Source organism: Tachypleus tridentatus, chromosome 1, assembly GCF_004210375.1.
Source record: "Tachypleus tridentatus isolate NWPU-2018 chromosome 1, ASM421037v1, whole genome shotgun sequence".
Classification (NCBI taxonomy): Eukaryota; Metazoa; Arthropoda; class Merostomata; order Xiphosura; family Limulidae; genus Tachypleus; species Tachypleus tridentatus.
This window is the reverse complement of record NC_134825.1, coordinates 100854088-100874347: the sequence shown is the minus strand read 5'-3', so window position 1 is coordinate 100874347 and position 20260 is coordinate 100854088. Positions and strand designations below refer to the sequence as shown.

The window sequence follows — 20260 nt, the reverse complement described above, 5'->3', positions numbered from 1 at the left end:
CAGACTGCAGTACAAATCAAGAAATGCGACTTTGTGAGAGGAGCTAAGTATCGATCAGAAATACGTTTTCAGTTTATGAAAATGTTAACTCTTGATTATTACAACAATCCAAGTAATCAGAATATTGCTATTATGATTTCTTATTATTTTTGAGTAATTTGTGGTTGTTAAGCTTAATCAATTAGTGTCATAACTTCCAAAAATAACTGAATAATTAACTAATGATCCCATCTCTTAATTGATTATCAAATTTTACTGATTTTCCAGTGTTACTGTATAAATCTGGTTAATTGAATGTTTCAGAAAGTATGAGATTTATTTGTTGTTTGGTTTACTTGACAACAATTCCTTCAATAGTAAGTCATATTTACTATATCCATATTATTTCTTTATGATAGAGCTGAAAGACATTGCTATTTTGTGATGTGTAGATTCATTGATTAATTTTTGTAATTGTTTACCAATTCATATCATTGGTGAAATTTTTAATGCCTCTTGATCAGATTCTGCACTCTATATACATGAAATTACAGACTATCTAACATAATTTTTGACTTTATAAGAAAGTCTGTAAATAATAATTAGAGGTTTTAAATTATTGAGATAATTTTTTGATATTCTTAGTATTTGAAGTAAACTAACCTGAGCATTTTTATGTTCTGTGGAGTGCAACTTCAGTGAATTTGGTTAAAAATTATAAATGTTATAACATGAAAGTTCTTGCACATTGCCATATTTGATTTAAAACCTTGTTCTACTGATCATGCAGAATTTGAATTGTTTTACATCTACAATACAACGAACACAATTTCTAACTACATGATAACACTGAAATTGGTTGACTAGTTGATCTTGTTTACATAACTAAAGCTCTTGTGGTATTGGTGGAACTTGTCTAGAAAGGAAGAATCTGTTTACTAGTTTGTTTGACTTATCACAGGGTATGATGTCAACTTATAACATTTGGTACTTATGTGAAATGTTTCTAAGAGAATGAAGATAATATATAGCATTAGACATTTATGTGAAAAAATTTCAAAGAACTTGAGGTTAACATGTAGCATTAGATGCTTATGTGATATGTTTCTAAAGCTTTTAACTTGTATTGATAATAGAAATATTTGTTTATAGGCTAGATTGTCTACATGTGTAAATTAACTATTTTATCTGGTTGTGGATAAATTGCAACCACATAGATATTTTACCAGAATAATTTTACTCCTTTTGGTTCATGTATTTAGAAGCCAAGCCACAGTATATGTGTATTTGTTAATTACACCTTTAATATACCATTTATTGTAATTGATTTGGTGATATCTCTAACACTTCATTTTGTTTTAGGTATTTCAAGATCACTTTAACATGATTTTTAATAGATATTTTGCATTAATTCTTTATAGTATTGTTTTCAGAAGTAAATTGCTATGTGTTTTTACTACCTTCTTTGATTATCAGTTAGTGAGAAAATACATTAATATTGAAGCCTTTTATACCATTTTTGTATAAGTATGCATATATCTTTATAATTTTTCATTTTTTACAGGATATTACACCAAAGCGATATACTTCGTCTAGAAGAAGATCTTCAAATTGCTGTTCATTCAAAAAATTTCATTCTTGTGAATATAGTCAAAGAAGCAGTAGTCGAAGCTCAAGCCATAGTGGCAGCAGTAGCGGAAGTAGTGGCAGTACTAGTTTTGGCAGCAGTAGCTGTGAGAGTGGCAGTAGTAGCAGTAGCAGTAGTTCAGATAGTGAATGCTCCTCTTACTTCTCAGATACAGAGTGTCCAGCTTATTACAGTAAAGGACATTATCACTCTAGTAAAGAAGAAAGGGTACGAAAAGAAAGAGGGTTGCCAGTAGTTTCAAAAGAAAGGTCAGGAAATCAAGCTGCTTGTAAGATAAGAACTGTAAATACTGATGAGTACAATAAAAGTATGGCTCACAAAAACTTTTCATACACAAAAGAATATATGCCTATAAATGACAATGTACTAAGTAGAGAGTGGACTGTTCATGAACATTCTCATAATTACAGTAATATCAACAGTGACAGAAAAGATAATACAGAAGTGTCACAGCTTATATCTCCTGTTGCAGGTAAAATTTGTGAGAATAGTCCTTCCACTAGTTTATCTACCATTTCACTGTCAGAAAACAGAGAAAGGTCATATGTGACTTGCAAAAGCTTAAGTTGTGTGTCCCAGAAATGTAATTTTACTTTGTCAGTTGATCAGTCAGGATCAGAAGTGTGTGATGAACATCTAAAGTTAAGTTATATCCGAAATTCCTTTAAGTCCATGAAGCATGAAAAAAATAAATTAAGTTCAACAAAGGTATCCTTGTCTAAAGATACTTCTCATGTGACTATTTCTAAATCATCCATGTTGTCTAAAGAAAATTTGGAAAGGCCAAAGGGAGAAAGAAAAGAGAATGTCCCATGTTCTTCTTCAAATGTTGAGAATGCTCCTGCATCATCCACAGCATCTGATGCAAAGTCTGGTGTGTCTCCTGATAGTGGTATCCAGTCTTGTGAAGAATCTCCAATGAGACAGCTTTGTGATAACGAAAACCATCCTCAGCCTTCTCAGTTGGTTTGTAATGAACATTTAACAGATAATATTGAAAATTATATACATTTTGATAAAAATACAATTAGGGATGAAAATCATTTTGTTCCTTCTATATCTTCCCATGCTAGTTCTCAGTGTCTTAGTGAAATAAAGAAAACAAGAGGAAAAAATGAACTGCTAGTACCCCAGACTTACTATCTTGGTCATAATGGAACACAAAAAACAGAAAGAATGGTTGAACTCTTTAAATGTACTTCACCTGCTCATCAAGAAACTTGTGAAATAAAGACAAGAGGTAAAGTAGATTCCTCTAAATGTACATCTCTTTCTTATCCCCAAAATGCTCAGGAAGAGCATAAACAAGGGCGCAAAGTTGAACCTTCAAAAAACCAGTTTTCCTGTAAAACATTATTACCTGTTGAAAAACTGGAAAATCACAAAACTGTAAAATTTTCTGAAATGAATTTGGATGGAAGAGAAAATTCTAGAGATGGTGCCATGCCTGAAAGTGTTTCTAAAAGTACTGAACAAAAAAGTGTGTCAGAAAATACAGAAAAAATACATTCATTGTCTAAACAAATTAGACAACCGATAGAGTATAATATTAATAAGAAAGTAGTAGCACGATCAAACATAAAGAAAAACAGAATAAAAAAGAATAGCGATAAAAGTGTCACCCAGGTTGTCAGTGATACTGAAGTATTTAAAATGACCAGAAATTCATATGCAAAAGCATTAGCTGCATCAGCTAGATCTGAAAATTGCAAAGGTGACAGTGAGTTAGAAATGCTGGTTCAGAGTGTTCAAGAGAATATATGTAACCAATTCCAAAATGTTGAATCAGATAGTCTGAGTGACTTTGAAGTTGCTAGTTGTTTGTCTGCAGAAAAAGAAAAACATGTGGGAAAATATTCAGTAGGCTATGTAAAGAAAGGACCACCAAAAACTTCTAATAAATTGCAAGAAAAACCAGAATCAGTGGAACTAGAAAATGTACCTTTTGAGGCCAGACCTAAAGAACCTGATGTCCAACAGAAACAAGTATCAGATGAAAATGCAGAAAATAATTCTAAACAGGTTCTATCCAGCAACCCAAGAAATGGTGAAAAAAATGGACTTGAAAGCAGTAAAGCAGAGAATGAAACATTTACGTCCAGTCAGGTCATAGATGCAACAAGTCAGGAAAACCAGTTACAAACTGAATATTCAGATTTCTCCTCAAATAGTAAAACACAATTTAACAGTAGTGAAAATAGAAAGCTGGTAAATTTAGTAAATAAAGAATCCACTGCTAAAGAATGTACAGACAACAATATTTTGCCAGTGGATGTTGAACCTCACCAACAGAAGCAGCACAGAACAAAAGCTGCAAGAAAAAGCTATGCAAACTTAGATAATCTTATCAGTAAGAACCCCAAATGTTTAAACAAAGATGTTGGAAGAAGTATAAGAAAACAAACACACTTGTCATCAGTTTCAAGTTTGACAACTTGCCATAAAGGAAAATCTGTTGCTGATAAGCATACGTTCTCTATTAAAAAAAATTCTAGAACAAAAGGAAAGCATCGAAATGGAGCAAATGTTGAAAATCAAAAACCAAAGTCTTCAAAATCTAGAAAATCCCTTGGTACTGAAGAGTTAATGCAGAATGAATCAAAAGAAAGCACTGGTATTCCACTAACACCAAAGAACTTGGCTACAAAAAAGTCAACTTGTTTAAGTGAGAAAAAGTCTGAAGAAAGTAACAATAAAAATGACAATTTATTATATGAGCAAGTAAAAGATATAGTAACTATTAGTGCAACAAAAAATGACCTTAAAACTGGATACCTAGTTAAAGAAAAATCAGTAAGGAAAAAAAAGAAAATAAAGCAAGGAAAAGGTAAAGGAATTTTTTTTGATAATGCTGACCTAGAAGCTTTAATTACTATTTTTAAAGTTTTCAGTATTTCAGGAAATCACCAAAAAATAACTGAAAAAAGTGTGCCTTCCATGTTCCAAATTAGAAAATATCTGAAAGTTAAGAAATCTGATAAATTACAAAAATCTGACTTTGAAACTCAAGGACTTAAACGTTGCTTTCACAAAGGTAAATCAGCTGTTACTCAGTTATTAAAAGAAACAAATGCAAAGAAATTTAGAAAAAGAAATGTGCTTATCCAGAAAGAATTAGGATCTCGCTCTATTCGAGGTAAATCAGCAGCTTCAGAGCAACATTTACCTTTAAAGAAAAGATATTTTCGCTTAGGTGCTACACGGCAGAGTACTTCTGAGAAGTCTGTAATTAGTCAGATTTCAGATATTTCTGCAGATTTATTTGGTAAATCTCAAAAAGTTGATACTTCTCAAGGTGTTGCAAATACTATTGATGAAGCAATAGAAGCCTGTATAATAAGGTATACAACAGAAGAAACAAATGATCAAAACAATAAGAGTCAGGAAACTTCCATTGTGGAACATACTCTTTCCCGGTGTAATTCACAGACAAAATTAAACAATAAACACTTTCTTCTAAGAAAAAATCTGCAAAAGAAAAAGTTTGCCATGAGTACCAGAGGTTCTAGACTTTTGAAAACCAGAGCAAAAAACCGAAAGAGAAGAAAAGCAACTCTACGTTCAATTGAGGAGGCCATTGAAAGATGTGTACAAAAATATTCAAGTGATTTGTCATCTTCTTTTGTAGGAGATGCAGGTATATCCTTTAAAGTTACTGAAGAGGCTAAAAAATTACACATAGGAGAAGAAAGTAGTTCTGAAGATTTACCATTAGCAGAGCTTGTACGTGGGGAAGGTCAAGTTGAGAAGATTAAAGCAGACTTATCTTCTTTAGGTTCCACTTCTGTGAATTCAAGTTCAGTGCAAGCTAAGAAAAGATCACAGCATGCATCTGCAACTTCAAGATTACAAAATCGATGCCTATTAAATAGAAGATTACCAAATTTTAGTAGGAAAAGAAGAATAATTAACAGGACTGGGTTTGTTAAGAAGAAAAAGAAAAGGCCAAACCCTAATTTTATTGCTAAAAACCGACCTATTACAAGGCAACAGACTTACAATTGGCGCATTAGAGCAGCGGCTAGGCTTTCATCTGCCTATAAACCTACTGCTGAGAAAGATTCAATTACAGAAGCTATTGACTCTGTAGTAAAAGGATTGAAAACCACTAGTTCAGTACCAGAAACTAAAAGGAAGCCTAAAGAGCCTGAGGTTCCAATAGCTAAGAGACTGAGGAAAGAAAGTGGGCCTGATAATGAGAAAGTACAACAGTATCAGGCAAGGTAAGTTTTGTGTATTTTCTATACATTTTCTACAATGTTTTTACTGCCAACATAGTTATAATTTTATTGTAAACTTCTCTCTACACAAAGAAACATATCATACATTGTTAAATCCAGCTAGTTTGTAATTTACAGCAGGGAAGAACACAATATGTAATCCCATGTATACTGAATTAAATCATTAAAGGACCATGTAACATTTCCAGTACACAGGCATAATGAACTTAATTTATCTAAAGAACTCATCATACCACTGACTGTTGCATTATTATTATTGTCACTTAATTAGGTGTTCCTAAGTTGATAAATCCACCTGAATGAACTGCTCGGCAAAATATTGTGTCAAGTGGTGTTTTGGAGTCCAAAACGTTCTTTATAAAACAGTATGTACTACTGTGTGTGAAAAAGTTTTGTTGGGCTTTCACAATATTTCTAGCAGTTTTAGAAATTACACTGCTATAAGTACATCTTTAAATTGTTTTTATTTTTTTTGTGCAATACATCACACAGCTGATTTTATGAGAAAATATACTTTTATGTATTTTGTTTCATTGCTTGAAAATATGAATTTACACTTTTCTGGAATTTGATGAAACCCACAGTCATGTCAATAATTGTATTAGAAACTAAAACAGATGGTAATTCAGAAATTAGAAACACATATAGAAGTAGAAATATTCAACAAATTAAGATTCATATTAGCAAGCTCTTGGTCATTAACCCTCTCATTATGGATTGGGTGGAATCCACCCATCTTGTAACCATGAAAGTATCTATAAGGGTAATTATATTATGATTTGTGATAATATATGCACATTTACAAAAAATTTCAGGTTATTAGTAAACATTACAAAGCTTTCATAAACAAAAATCAGGTTTTTGAATTAGGAAGTAAGATATTTTAATTAAATATTTTCTTGTAAATTTTCCTTTAGAATGTTGACTAGGCAATGTGCAAAGTAATTTTTATTTTAAGATTAAAAATACTTATATGCATGAAAAAATTTTCAAATTTCACATGTGAATTCTTTATATCTTCCAGATAATTATCAAATGTTTTTAAGAAAAAACCTTCTATTTTATCTGATATTTTCACTATCAGATTGGAATCTCTGTAGCTGTTCAATAGATTTGAACAATCTTGTAACTGACATAAAAAATTAGGAAGTAATTTTAAACTGTGCTTTTTCTTTCTATAATGACTATAGTTTATTACTCAGGTATTTAATCTAAATTGCTTAAATGTCACAACTTAAACATATGTTTATTATATTGACCTTTTAATCACTCATTATTATTACTGTGTATGAGAAAATAAAACTGACCTTTAGTCTTTATGAACTGACTTATCTCGGTTGTGTTTTAGTGGACTAGTGTTTTGTAAAATACAATCAGATTTTAGTTTTAGTACATTTTGTACGTGTACAATATTGCTGTTCACAATTAAGATTTTATACTTATTTTTATGAAAACATAGCACAGTAAATAAAGAAGTAAAGCAAACAGTTATCTCTTCTAGTCATGATCTTTGTATTTAGTTGCTACTTGTTGTAGATTGCTAAGCCTTAAGAAATTTTGCATGTGGGGGATGTGAAATGAAATAAGTTTTGTAGTTTTATATGTACATTTGAATAACCAAAAAACATCGGTATATTAAATTTTTACCTCTTGTAAAATCAACTTGTTATATAATTGAAATTCTATCCTTTAGAAATTAGAATTATTGTGACTAAGATGTTTTTCATACTGTTGATGTTCAAAATAATTGATAATGCAAGTGGTATGATTGTATAGGAAATGACCTTTGGTATCTTAATATTTGAAAATAGTCACCCTATTCAAGAAAGAAAGCTATAATTTGTTTTAAATTTACTTGTATATCACATAGCTATCTTCTTTTAATTAAAATACTTTAAATGTTTATTTTCATTTTTTTTCATGCCAATTCAATCACATTACTAATAATAAATGTTAGCTTTGAAATTGCAGGATTATGATCTAATCGAACTAAACTGTTTACAGTTTGAGTGCAAATAACTACTATAAATAAATAACATTTTTATTAGAGAGACGTAATTAAAATATCATTATTCTTTGTATAAACCTTAAAATATTATGAGACTGAGACATTTTCAGGTTAACACATGTTTTTATGTAAATGTCCTTTCCCATTTGAGGTGATGCAAAGTGTATCAGCCTGTTGCAAAAGGGTTTTCTCTTTACCGTTAAGAAAAAAATAGTTTTCCAAGCATACCTACTTTCAATGATAATATAGCTATTTCTCGATCTCCAGGGTTTCCACTCTTTTCCTATATAAGCATTGCAAACGTGCTTGCTTCAGTCTTTTATACCCCACTTGAATGTCCTTGACAAATTTTAATTTACAAAATTTTCCACTAACTTCAGTGTTCCCTCTACTTAGGTACTGTATATGAGCACTCTTTTCAGATAATAAAATCACTTTTTTTTAAGAATTTTTGGCATTGATTTCTTTAAGCAGGAATATTGTGATTATTCACAGCTTGCTTTGTGACTTATAACATGGTTTGTGTTTCTGTAGTTATATATTAATTTATATTTATAAAGTACTTAAAAAGTATTGGTATCAACAGGTATGAATTCCCTATTTGATGTTTTTATCACAGAGGCCAACCAGACATCTGCTCTTCTACCTCTGCTATCTGGTGTTTGTCAACACCCAGGGGAGGGATGACTTTCACTCAAGTCTATCAATGACAAGATCAATTGTAAGATGGTGACATATATACAGACCGAGGGTGTCTCTCAGGATAGTTCTGAAGCAGTTTTTGCAAATGATCCAGGATCAACTGGGGAGATTTTAAACTTGCTTTTTCTAACTCCTTCATTTACTAGATTGGCTTCAATTTTGATTAACCATCTCCTGCCCTTTCTCTTCAGTTGGCTACTCAGTTTTCTCTCCCCAATTGTATTTGACTTTACTTCTTCCTTAATAGCAGAAAGGACAGCAAGTGACTACTTGGTACTCTTCCCTCTCCCTCTCTGATATTGTGTTTATTATAGAAGATTTCTGCTTAGTGATGTGACAAAGTAGCTATGCCTTGTCTTTCATATTTACCAGAACATCATGCTTTACCTTATTGCCATCAAAAGGAGGTATATTTAGGTTCTCAATGGATGGACCCCATTTTGTACCTGTGAGGTTCTAGAATGGAACCTTTGATCACTTTAAAACAGATGAGTTTTCTCAGACTCATATTGTTCTCATGAGTGTCTCCTGAAGTATTTGTATTCAGTCTAACTTTTGTTTGAATTTTATCAATATTCACCTCAATTACTTGAGGATTAGTTGTGGATTTTGCTGATATCTACCTCAGTAAGATTGTCTTTGCTAATTTTTTCTATGGTTTCCCGAGTGGTTTGTTGTTGGGGTTTACTTGGTAGAGATGCTTTATTATAAAATGCTCATTTACTGTCTTCTGCCCTTGTGGTTTATAGGTGGTTCGTTTTCTGTGTATTTTGTTGTTTCTTGAATGAAGTTCCAGAAATGTTAGAATCATGAATTGATGCACCCTGTTTACATTCTTCTTTATTTGTGTTCACTTCTCATCTTTCTTCAGTATTGGATGCTAATTTGATTGTTTTGGCCCATGGTGTTTCTTGACTTCTCCACTGGTTCCCATAATAGAGTTCCTCCTTATTCTCAAGGATCTTCAGCTCTGATGGGCCAATGATATGAACATCTGTAACTATCCTGTTGGTGGGGGAGCAGTGGGAGCATGATTACCTCTGGAGTTATTTCACCAGAGATCCATGGTTACTCCATTTTCTAGCTTCAGGGTTGGTCATTTAATTTATATCACCACCACCAGGACAGACCCATGGTGAGTGGAGCTTTGTTCCCAAGCCATAGGAGAATTATGTGTCAAAAGGGCAGTAGGGGAGGGTAGATCTTGTTCTTTCAGGATTTTATTCCTTTTATTCATTTTTCCCAAGAAGACAGCATATTGGTGTCCAATCATCAGTTTGTCTCTGCTCATCCAGTTTTTAGATTCTTACTTTACAATAGAATTTTATCTCAGTCTATGATGGCACTTTGCCAGCACTTTGGATGACCAAGTTTGATGCTTCTGACACTTATCTCCATATTTCCATAGCAGAACAACACTCTTATTCTCCTTTCAGAAGCCACAAAAGTGGACTTCCTTATCAGGCTTGAGAAACCTATTCTGTCACCAGTGCAGTATTCATTTGGTTGTGTTTCTCAATACTGACTAAAATTAATCTTTACCAACCCCTATCAGACTGCAAGCCATGTCAGATTTTTATTTACCTCTCCTTGTCCTACTGCATGGATGTGGATGGTTCTCTTAGTTTTGGGATGCAGGCATCCCTCAAGCCTTTCATTTTTTAGGGACAAGCACATTCAAAGATCCCTTCAGTGGTCACTGTGTGACCAATGGATCATGCATTTGAATTTTTTAGATCATCCTGTATCATTACTCAGGAGCAAAATTGTTGATTGCAAGTGGTTATTGGATGAGAAGAACACAACTATTTAGGTACCCATTTCACCACCTCAGAGGATTCCAGTTCCAGAGGATTTGGATAGAAGACACATCTATCCTCAATAGCAGCATTCTCAGTGTTCTTACAGTACATTGGGCAGGTTTCAAGGGCTGTTTATCTTGAAGGGAAAAAATATCACTATACATTCTAACTATTCCACTGTAATATTTTAGATTTCTCATCAAGGAGGGAAATGTTCCCTAAAACCTTTGTTTTCATAACTTAAATCTTCTCTACTGGGCTCATTTCTGTTGTGTCAGTTGCTTCACATTTGATGTTCAAAGAGAGATTGATTTACTTGCAAATCATTTTTCTTGACCCAACCAGATTTTTCTGACATTTTTTTTCTGGATGCTACATCATGAGATTTTTCTATGGATTTCCTCTCAATTTGGGTATCCAACAATTAATGCTTTTGCAACTCATTAGAATTATCATCTGCAATTGTTTTGATCTCTGATACCTCATCCTCAAGCATTAGCAGTAGATGTGTTTGGTCAGGACTGGACAGATTTACATTTGTATGCCTTTCCCCCAGATTCAGCTATTGCTCTGGGTTCTGACTGTGGTTTGTTTCACTTTCTGTCAAATTCCCTTTGTTTCACCATATAGGCAAATTCAAATATAGTTGCAGCTTCCTTGGGATCTGCAGGATACCAAAGAAGCATTATAGATGTCCTCTAGCTCTTTGACATTGGTCGTCCCTTTTGAAACAGTCGTTATCAGACATTCCACACCCAAATATTTGGAAACTCAATCTTCATGCTTGGAGGTTCTGCAGTATTTTGTCTGACATAGGATTTAACTTTTGAGGTTTCTCTGCATTCAACTAAATATCTCCATAGACCAACTATGGCCATTATCTTTTTAAATTGCAAAATTATCATCAATGGTTTATTAAGAGGAATTTAAATCCTCTTCATCTTAAAATATCTATAATATCCCATTTCATGACTTGGGTATTTGAGAGGGGTCTTGCTTTATCTATGGTGGCTTTATATAAGACATCCTTACCCACTATTTTTAAGTATTCCACATTTCAGAAAGTTTTTGATTCCTCAGTACTGTCAAGTCTACTTGAATCCTTTCATATTCTTGAACCCAAACAACTTTTTCAATTTGCATATGGGGATTTTAAAGTTGTTTTATGTGTGTTGTCTCATCCTTCCTTGGAACCATTAGCTTTGTGTTTTTTTGTTTTACTTTTATCTTGAATTGTGTTTTTTGTTGTTGCTGGCTTTGTGGACATTGTTGGCTGAAGTTGTTTGCAATACATGTGCATTAGATTCTTTATCATTCCACATTTGTCCTGAGGTTGAGGAGGTCTTTTCTTCCCAAGATTCTGGCAGTGAGGGAAGGGGAAAAGATCCTTTTCACCAATCCATTTGTCAGCCATTTCTCATCTGTATGATCACTCTTATCCTAATCGTTTATGTCCTGTTAGGGCTTTCATATGTTATATGATTTGTGCTAACTCATCTTGAGGTTCTAGAAATTGATTGTTCATCCATTGAAATCCACCACTTGACTTATCTCCCTCCCATTGTCCTAACTAGGTGGCTTTGTAAGTTCAATCACATATCCTATGATGTATTATTGTCAGGAGAGGAACCTTTTGTGTGTCGCATCTCATCAGAATCATCATATCTTTGGGTCATTAACTGCCCAGTTGAATTTCCCTCTGGAAAGTATTTTGCAGTTTGGTATGTAGAATACTGATATTTTTGTCTATCTTGTTACTTACAATTATCTGATCATTTCCTCTTGTGAGGGTTTTTGAATAATCCCTGCAGCTATTTTGACCACATCTGTTGGACTTTAACTGGAGGTGAGTATTGTTATCAATCATATACTCTCTTATTTCCTGGGTACCTTTATTTTTCACTGGATCCCACCCTGTGGTGTTTGTTACCCAAGCAGGTATGCCTTCTAATTTCATTTCTGCACTAATAACCACTTTTGCTATAATTACTACCAGTTGCAACAGGCTCTGTTGAAATAAGGTGTCCCATAAGACCATCTAGGCATCTACCATATTGTTATAGACTGCCACTCTTTGACTGTCATGAGTAAAGCTAAAAGGAATTTTATCCATCCTTGCTAATCTTCAGGTTGCATAAGTTGAGATCCATTTGCTTTTAAAAATGTAGGGAACTTCGTTTACCTATTGCACAGTTTTCAGAGCATTGTTACCCAGTGCTTCTCAAGGTGTGTAACTTCCCAAACTGTACTAGTAGAGTACAGGAATTCTTACTATTCCCAGTCTCCAGTTGTTGGGGTAGCAAACAATGGCTTTTTTCCAATTGTGTTTGAATGTGTTTCTCTACTCTTTGAGAAAAGAGCAAAGTTGGAGGCCCTCTTACACTGGTCCCTGGATGTTTTTTGACAGTGCCCTTTTCAGTTGGGGTGTACATTGTTTGCAGAAGGTCCACTACTTCCTCATAATTCTGAATTCAAAGTGGTCCCAGATGGTCCCTGGCACTCTGTAAGTACTGTAATGGTACCAAAAATTGTCCATATTTGATTAAATTGTGTAACAGCTCTTTTCATTTAGGAATTTAGAATTTCCAAGACATTGATATTCCTTATACTTAATTCCCTGGACCATATTTTTATATTATTTACTATTGAAAGGGTCCATATCTAGCAACAGATATTTGTCACAATTTCTGACTGGTTTATTCGTTATTCTAATAGTTGCTGTTTTTTATGCAGTAGAAATGTTGAAAAGGCGTAATAACAAGACAATAAATTCTCATTTTTTCTTTTGTATAGAAACAGTTTTCAAGAATATATGATAGCAAGACTGTTAATATTCTAAGATTATAACTCACCTCTTTACATATATTAACTATCTTCATTAAATTTTCATGCAATCTGCCAAAGAGATTTGCATGCTACTAGTCTTTTGAAAACTTCTACCTTATATCACATAATTTCATGTGAATTTGTGCCACTGTTTGAAGATGTCATCGTGTGACAAAAGTAAATAGAGAGATTATTACACAGATTTTGCTCCTCGATAGTATGTGTTATTTCTTGATTGCTTATTTTGTAAAAGTACAGAAAATGGCCATTCTTCCCTTCAAATTTTGCTTTTGTGACCTGGATAATGAAATTTAGAAATTAACCTATTTTCTATGTAAAAACAGACAAATTTGCACATTTTCATTTACATAAGGTCTGAATAAAACAACACATGAATCAAGATTTACATGTATTTATACAAAAATGAACAAAAATGTTTAGAAGTAGTTTTTTGAGAAACTTGGTAAAGCCTCCTTGGAAACCCATCAGGAATGCCACCATTTTGAAGTCTCTGATAACCTCCCAGCCATACTTATCATACTTCAAGGCTTCTAGGAAAGTCTTGATGCTGTTGTATTCCTCTTTGAGATGCACCAAATGAGTCAGGGGAAGAGACGAATACTTATTCCCATTATGGAGCAGCACAGTTTTGAGGCTTCTGGATGAGCTATCAATGAAGAGGTGCCACTCATTTGAGATACAGGCAATTCCAGTTGCCTCGCACATACTGGATGCATTGTGGCAGAGCAGATCTCATCTTGGTGAGTGAAGAAGCTTGAAAAATGTCGGTGATACTTCCTCTGACTTGTGACTTGCACACTTTCATCTAACAAATCCCACTCCTTGAGCCTAGATGTCAAAAGCTTGGCATTTGACACTGTTAGACCAAGATCTCTGATCAAGTCATTGAGATCTTTTTGGTTGGGGTAGTATGGGTTTCTCTCACCAGCTGCACTCTGATACTGTAATCTAGATCTTCAGTATCTACCTCTTCTTCTTAGGATGGCTGCTTTCTCTCTGTCAGATTGGGTACAGGGAGCTCAGGGCAGTGTGGCACTGGGGCAATGGAAGGTCTGGGTACAAGATAGCAGATGAATTCTTGCCAGCCCAACGTTTGGAAGGGTCCACCATACAGAATTAGCAATTGCTTGAGTAGTCAGTGGGTTAATGCCAAATTCTTGGAATAGTGAACTTATGGCTTTCTTTTCCTCTCTGTACCATCCTGCAAAATAAAATTGTTACTATGAAGAATAAATTTATTTCATCCACAAGTAATGTGTAAGAGGTTCATGCAAAATATTTTATATGTGATATTTTTCTATACTATTGGAAACTAAAAAAAAGAAAACAAAGAATACTGTATTCTTCAGGAGTACCCCGCTGGTACAGGGGTAAGTCTATGGAGTTGCACGCTAAAGTCAGGGGTTCATACAAAATATTTTATATGTAATATTTTTTCTACACTATTGGAAATTAAAAAGAATAAAAACTTAAATGATATTTAAATTTTAAAAGGTCTAAAATTTGTATTATACAAAATCTTGCTATTCAAGCAAGCAAACATTGCCCGTCTTAGCTTCTAGAGTGTTTTTTCAGTGCTCACAGGTAAAATTAGGTGTTCAAGGTTTGTCTTGATCCCCGACAGGCTTGTTGAAATATACCTTGTAAGCTTTACACATATTAGCATATGCTGTTATAGAGTACGTTTTCACTCTTGTTTTGACGAATTGGCGACATGCATAGCAGAATGCACCTGAAGGGTGCTTGCAGCTTTTTGATGCCATCTCTAATAAAATCAGATAGGTCTACATGTTCACATAGGCAGCTAGAACTAAACTGAAGCGGTGAGTGGTGAGCCCCTAAATATATATTACTATGGAAAGTTTTAGAAAATTCTAAAAAGTTCGAGAAAATTCTCTATTAGCTACTCAGCACTGAATCTACCTGGAATGTTCTGGAAAATGGGTAAATTTGAAAATTTCGTTACTCAGGTAACAGAAGCAAAGTTTAAAGAGAAGAGTAGGTGTATTCCGTTTACTTTAGGCATAAGCAGTTGGGAAATAACACTTTCTGCCCAGGAACAAAAAAAAGTAAACATTTTGTTACATAGTGTTATTATGTACAGGCTAACGTAAGTTATGTATGCTTATTTCTGGGGATCAAGCTTACAATTTTATGCAAATATAGGTTATTAACCCAGTGAAATGCAGTTCTTGAATAGAAAGTACACTATTATGTTCAGATGATCAAGGATGTGGATACTCTCAAGTGCATTTACATTGTATAAAGGAACAATAAACTTAATAGAATGTGATGACTAGGTTGATTAGGGGAATTTATGAATCAGTTAATTGATGGCCTTCATTAATCAATTACATTTGATTAATTTATAACTGTGATGTTCCTCAAAACATGAGACGTGAAAAAAAAGTTGGCTCTGAGGGTTGTTGCTTTTCATCTCATCAGTAGTTGCAGCAGTGGCAGGATAGCCTTGGCAGCTTTCTCATAACCAAGATGGGGAAGCAAGCATACTGACAATAGGAATTTAATTCTGGATCCCATCACATCATAAGTCCCCCTCCCAAACTGCTATAGCTGAATAAACTTGTAAAGCTTAAATTGGACAAAATACACATAATTATGTAGCTTTGAGCTTGGCAACAAACAAGTATTAACTTTTCCCTATGGGGTTGGTTAGTGTCCATCTGTAATTACAAAGAAACTATCAGAGTGTTCAGATTGTAAATGTTTAGTATGTTTTATGTCTATTTATGAAATTTTACAAGCTCTCAGTCAAAATTACAAGTGTCTTGCACACAAAAACTCATATTTCTTTTAAGTTTATTGACTAGACTTTTGTCTATAAATATATGGAATTGAGAGTAGTTATTGTTCAATGTGCAAAATTGTTTATGTGTTAAGATACTCATCTGAACATTGAACTTTTTCTTATATAACCTCCAAAATAAATATCAAATGATTTTATCAGTAAAACCTTATATTTTATGTTAACCCTAGTTCTGTAGGGACTTGATCAATTTGACTGGCCTTGTGGCCTCTATTTAAAAAAAGGAGAAAAAAAGAGTACAAAATAGATTCATATTGTTTGTCCTTAATTGCTTAAAACTTTTAGCAGTCCACATCTATTTATAGTTAATTTTATTGTTTTATTACCCTTTGAATTTTAGCTAACTGATAATCCCACCATACCAGTTGTAAATCACTTGGTGAACACAGCTCACATTACTGTATTGAATGATGTAAATTGTGAGCTGTTCAGAAGGATACCTCATGAAAAATTTTTATTTTTCATTATCATACCTAATCTAACTTCAGTTTATAACTTTTATATTGTATTTACTTAGAACAATAAATAAAGAATATAAATGAAAAATAAGAAGTATGGTGCATACCTTGTTTTTGCTGCTGATAAGGGTGCAAATGCTCTTCTGTGTCTGTAGCAGAAAAAGTTGCGAACAGTAGGATATATTTATGCCTATGTTAATAACTAACTTTAACTAAAACAAGAACAGGCAATCAAAAGATGAAGTATTGTAGTAGAAAAAATGATATTGAACTTGTATAACTCATAAAATTCATCTAAATCAAACATGACCAACTGACTGAACTAAGCTTGGCTTTAATGAGTATGATGACTTTTATAATTTTTGAAAATAGTGTGATTAAATTACAGTAAAAAGATTATAATAGAAAACAAGAAATTAAACATTAATATTTTTATAATGATTAAATAATTGGCTAACCAGTAAGATACAGTAGTGCCTCTATTATACACTGTATCTGCTATCCAAGATCTTGTGCTTTTCCTGGACTAGCACAGATAATTAAGGCATAGTGCATTTTTATTTACTTTCACAGCAACTGATGCATGTTAACACTCACTTGAGAGTATTGCTTGCACTAATTGTCTTTTATCTCACCTGAGTCCACATGTGTGTACTTATTTGGTTGCATTGAGAGAAAGAATAAATGCAAAATTATTGTAAGTTTGCAGTGCTTCATTCCTGAAAAAAAACATGAAGTGCTGAATCTACTATTAAAATCCTAGAAACAAAGTTTGATTTAGGACTCAAAGAATGCAAAAATAGTTCCAGGCTTCCAAGTGTTCAGAATGGTTCAAGATTAGAGTTCTAATTAGCTAGGCATCATTATGTAAATATAGGTCACCATGGCAAATGCAAATTGTCAAAGCCTGCTATAGGTCTCACGAGAAGGTGTTTTTTTAATTTTTAATTAATTCAAAACATATATGTGATAAAACTAAGCTTGATTAACTTTTTGTCACAAAGTAAATCAAATATTGTGATCCATAATCAGCTTGTTAACTATCTGCATTTTTGCATTGTGAACACAATTACTTACTGTGTTTAATGTCTTTTGGTGGTTTAATTTCTGTATGTTTTCTCTGAACAAAACATATATGCTTAAATCTGAAGAATTCATTGGGTTTAACTTTTATACCTGTTGAATGTTTTTATCAGGACTGTAGCTTGAAAATTTTTTAGTTTGTAATGTATTAAAGTTTTTCTTTGTTTTTAATTAGAAGCATATGTACAATTGTGTATCAGTCATAACTCAAGGTTTTTAGAATTTGAATTGTAATAAATTTTTTGTTGCTTTTTTGTCCTTGTAATGGTTTTTGTTATAAATAATTTAGTAGTTTTATTGGTAAACATTATGTTAAATGAGCATTTTTTGACTAAAATAATTAGAGCCCCTTGAAAATTGTAATATAGCTTACAAAATGGAGACTCCCTAAATAGTTCAGTTTTTTGTTGCTTTTTTGTCCTTGTAATGGTTTTTGTTATAAATAATTTAGTAGTTTTATTGGTAAACATTATGTTAAATGAGCATTTTTTGACTAAAATAATTAGAGCCCCTTAAAAATTGTAATATAGCTTACAAAATGGAGACTCCCTAAATAGTTCAGTTTTTTGTTGCTTTTTTGTCCTTGTAATGGTTTTTGTTATAAATAATTTAGTAGTTTTATTGGTAAACATTATGTTAAATGAGCATTTTTTGACTAAAATAATTAGAGCCCCTTAAAAATTGTAATATAGCTTACAAAATGGAGACTCCCTAAGTAGTTCAGTGGTAAATCTCAGGTTTACAACAGTAAAAAATCAAGTTCAGATGCCTGTGGTTGGCAGTTCATAAATGACTCTTAGTGTAGTTGTGTTTAACAACAACCAAACCAAATCAAAATACAAGAGTATAGGAGGGTCTTTATCTGTTAGAGGCCTCAAAGTAATTGTGAGGTTAAATATGTTACAGATTTTGATTAATCATATGCTATAATTTAAATATAGACATGCCTCAGTACAAAGATATGTAAAAATCTGTTAGGCATCACAAAGATGTGCAGAAATCCTGTTTTTAAAGTATGTAGTATAGACAGCTCATTTTTGCAATGTATATTAATTTGTAATTGAGTTTAAAGAAATATATATTTAATAATGAACTTTTGATCTTCCAAACTGAATATAGCATAATGTAGTCTTTTTTCTTTTTCTTTTTTTTTTTGTTCTCGTCTGTTCAAATAAAATTAATAGTATGGTGTAAAGTTTTACAGATCCTAAAGTTAAAGTGGCTGGCAGGTAGCCTTTAAGTTTACACTACCTTATAAAATTAAGTTGAAACTTGTGCTAAAACTTGCTTTTCTTGCTCTTATTATTTTTGACTTCATGGACTTCAAGATGTGTGTGTGTACCTGATCAGTGATGACGAGAAAACCCACTTGTAGAGAAAAATATATATGTAAAAACGGTTGGTATGGGTAGAGAAAGCTTTATGTAGAGGCATAAAGATAGGCTTAATATTCAGTAGAGACAAACAGTTTTATAGATTAACCAGTATTCATCTACTAAGTAAAAAAGTTGTTTAAAGTCACTTCTCATTGATGTTTAATAACTATTGTAGTTGAAAAATTTTGGAGTTGTGAAATAATATATATTTGCATGTTTTATATTTTTGTTGTTACTAGACTGCTCATGCTGCAGACAGTATGGATACATAATGTTACACAAATGTCGGTGCAAGTATTGACAGAAAGTTGTGGCTGCAAATGCTTTATAATTAGTTTTTCTTTATGAATTATTCATAATTTAAAAGATCTACTTGTATTTCTGTAGTCACTAGTTTTCTTATGTTTATATTTTTGATATGTTTGTAGCTCATTTCCTGTCATAATGGTGACTGAACCATCATCGGGGTGTCGTGGCATGCAGTATGAAGTTAAAAAACCCAGGAAAAAGGAACCTCGTTTACCAAAGAAAACGTATTTAAAGGCTGGACTGTATTCAAACTATTTTAAACAAGATATGTATGTATTTATTCAGTAATTTTGTGTTATTTCATTTATTCAAGTGGATTAAGCAATACTACTGTCAGAATGTGTGCATAAACATTGTTTGAATATTTGTTTATTTGTAAGAAAGGTATGAAAAGAACTAAGAACCCATCTTATTTGTCAGTGTTTTTTTTTAATTATAATACTTGCATTAAAAGCCAGTGACTCAATACCATCATGAATATTGCAACATGATCATAAGAGAACAATACAACTTATAACATAAGATTCATAATATACACCCACAGAGTAAAAGAAGCACTATTATATCTCACATCATACTATGTTATTGCTAAAATTTTAAAATAATGAAAATATAAAGTAAAACAAACATTGCTGAAATTATAAGATTCTTTAGAAAATTTTATGAAATTGTAATTGCTTACTGCTGGTTTGGTTTTCATTCTGGAAAACATGCAAGACTTTGTCACTTGTTTTATTAAATAAAAGAAACACCAAATATGAAACAGTTTTTCCATCCAAACTTCAGAAACAATTATTATAAAACCAGTAATATGTTTGATACATATATATATACATGTATGTGTGTGTCGGTAGATAGTAAGAGAATAAAAAGGTATATCTAAGCCTTTGTTAACATAGCTTATCAGATTTTGTAAATTAGAATATTTGGAAAGGGACGGACAAAAATCCAAAGGCTTTATCATTCTCACAAACACAAAA

At 32.6% G+C, this 20260-nt stretch overlaps 1 protein-coding gene across 9 annotated transcripts in view; it reads left to right on the top strand.

Annotated features, from left to right (window-relative positions):
* ash1 (histone-lysine N-methyltransferase ash1) overlaps positions 1 to 20260 on the top strand; it is a 128945-nt gene that overhangs the window by 36523 nt on the left and 72162 nt on the right. For all 9 annotated transcript variants that reach the window (XM_076514922.1, XM_076514912.1, XM_076514884.1 and 6 more), the window contains 2 exons: positions 1544 to 5850; positions 19400 to 19549. In XM_076514922.1, coding sequence (XP_076371037.1) covers positions 1544 to 5850; positions 19400 to 19549 — 4457 coding nt within the window. The remainder of the gene's footprint in view (positions 1 to 1543; positions 5851 to 19399; positions 19550 to 20260) is intronic.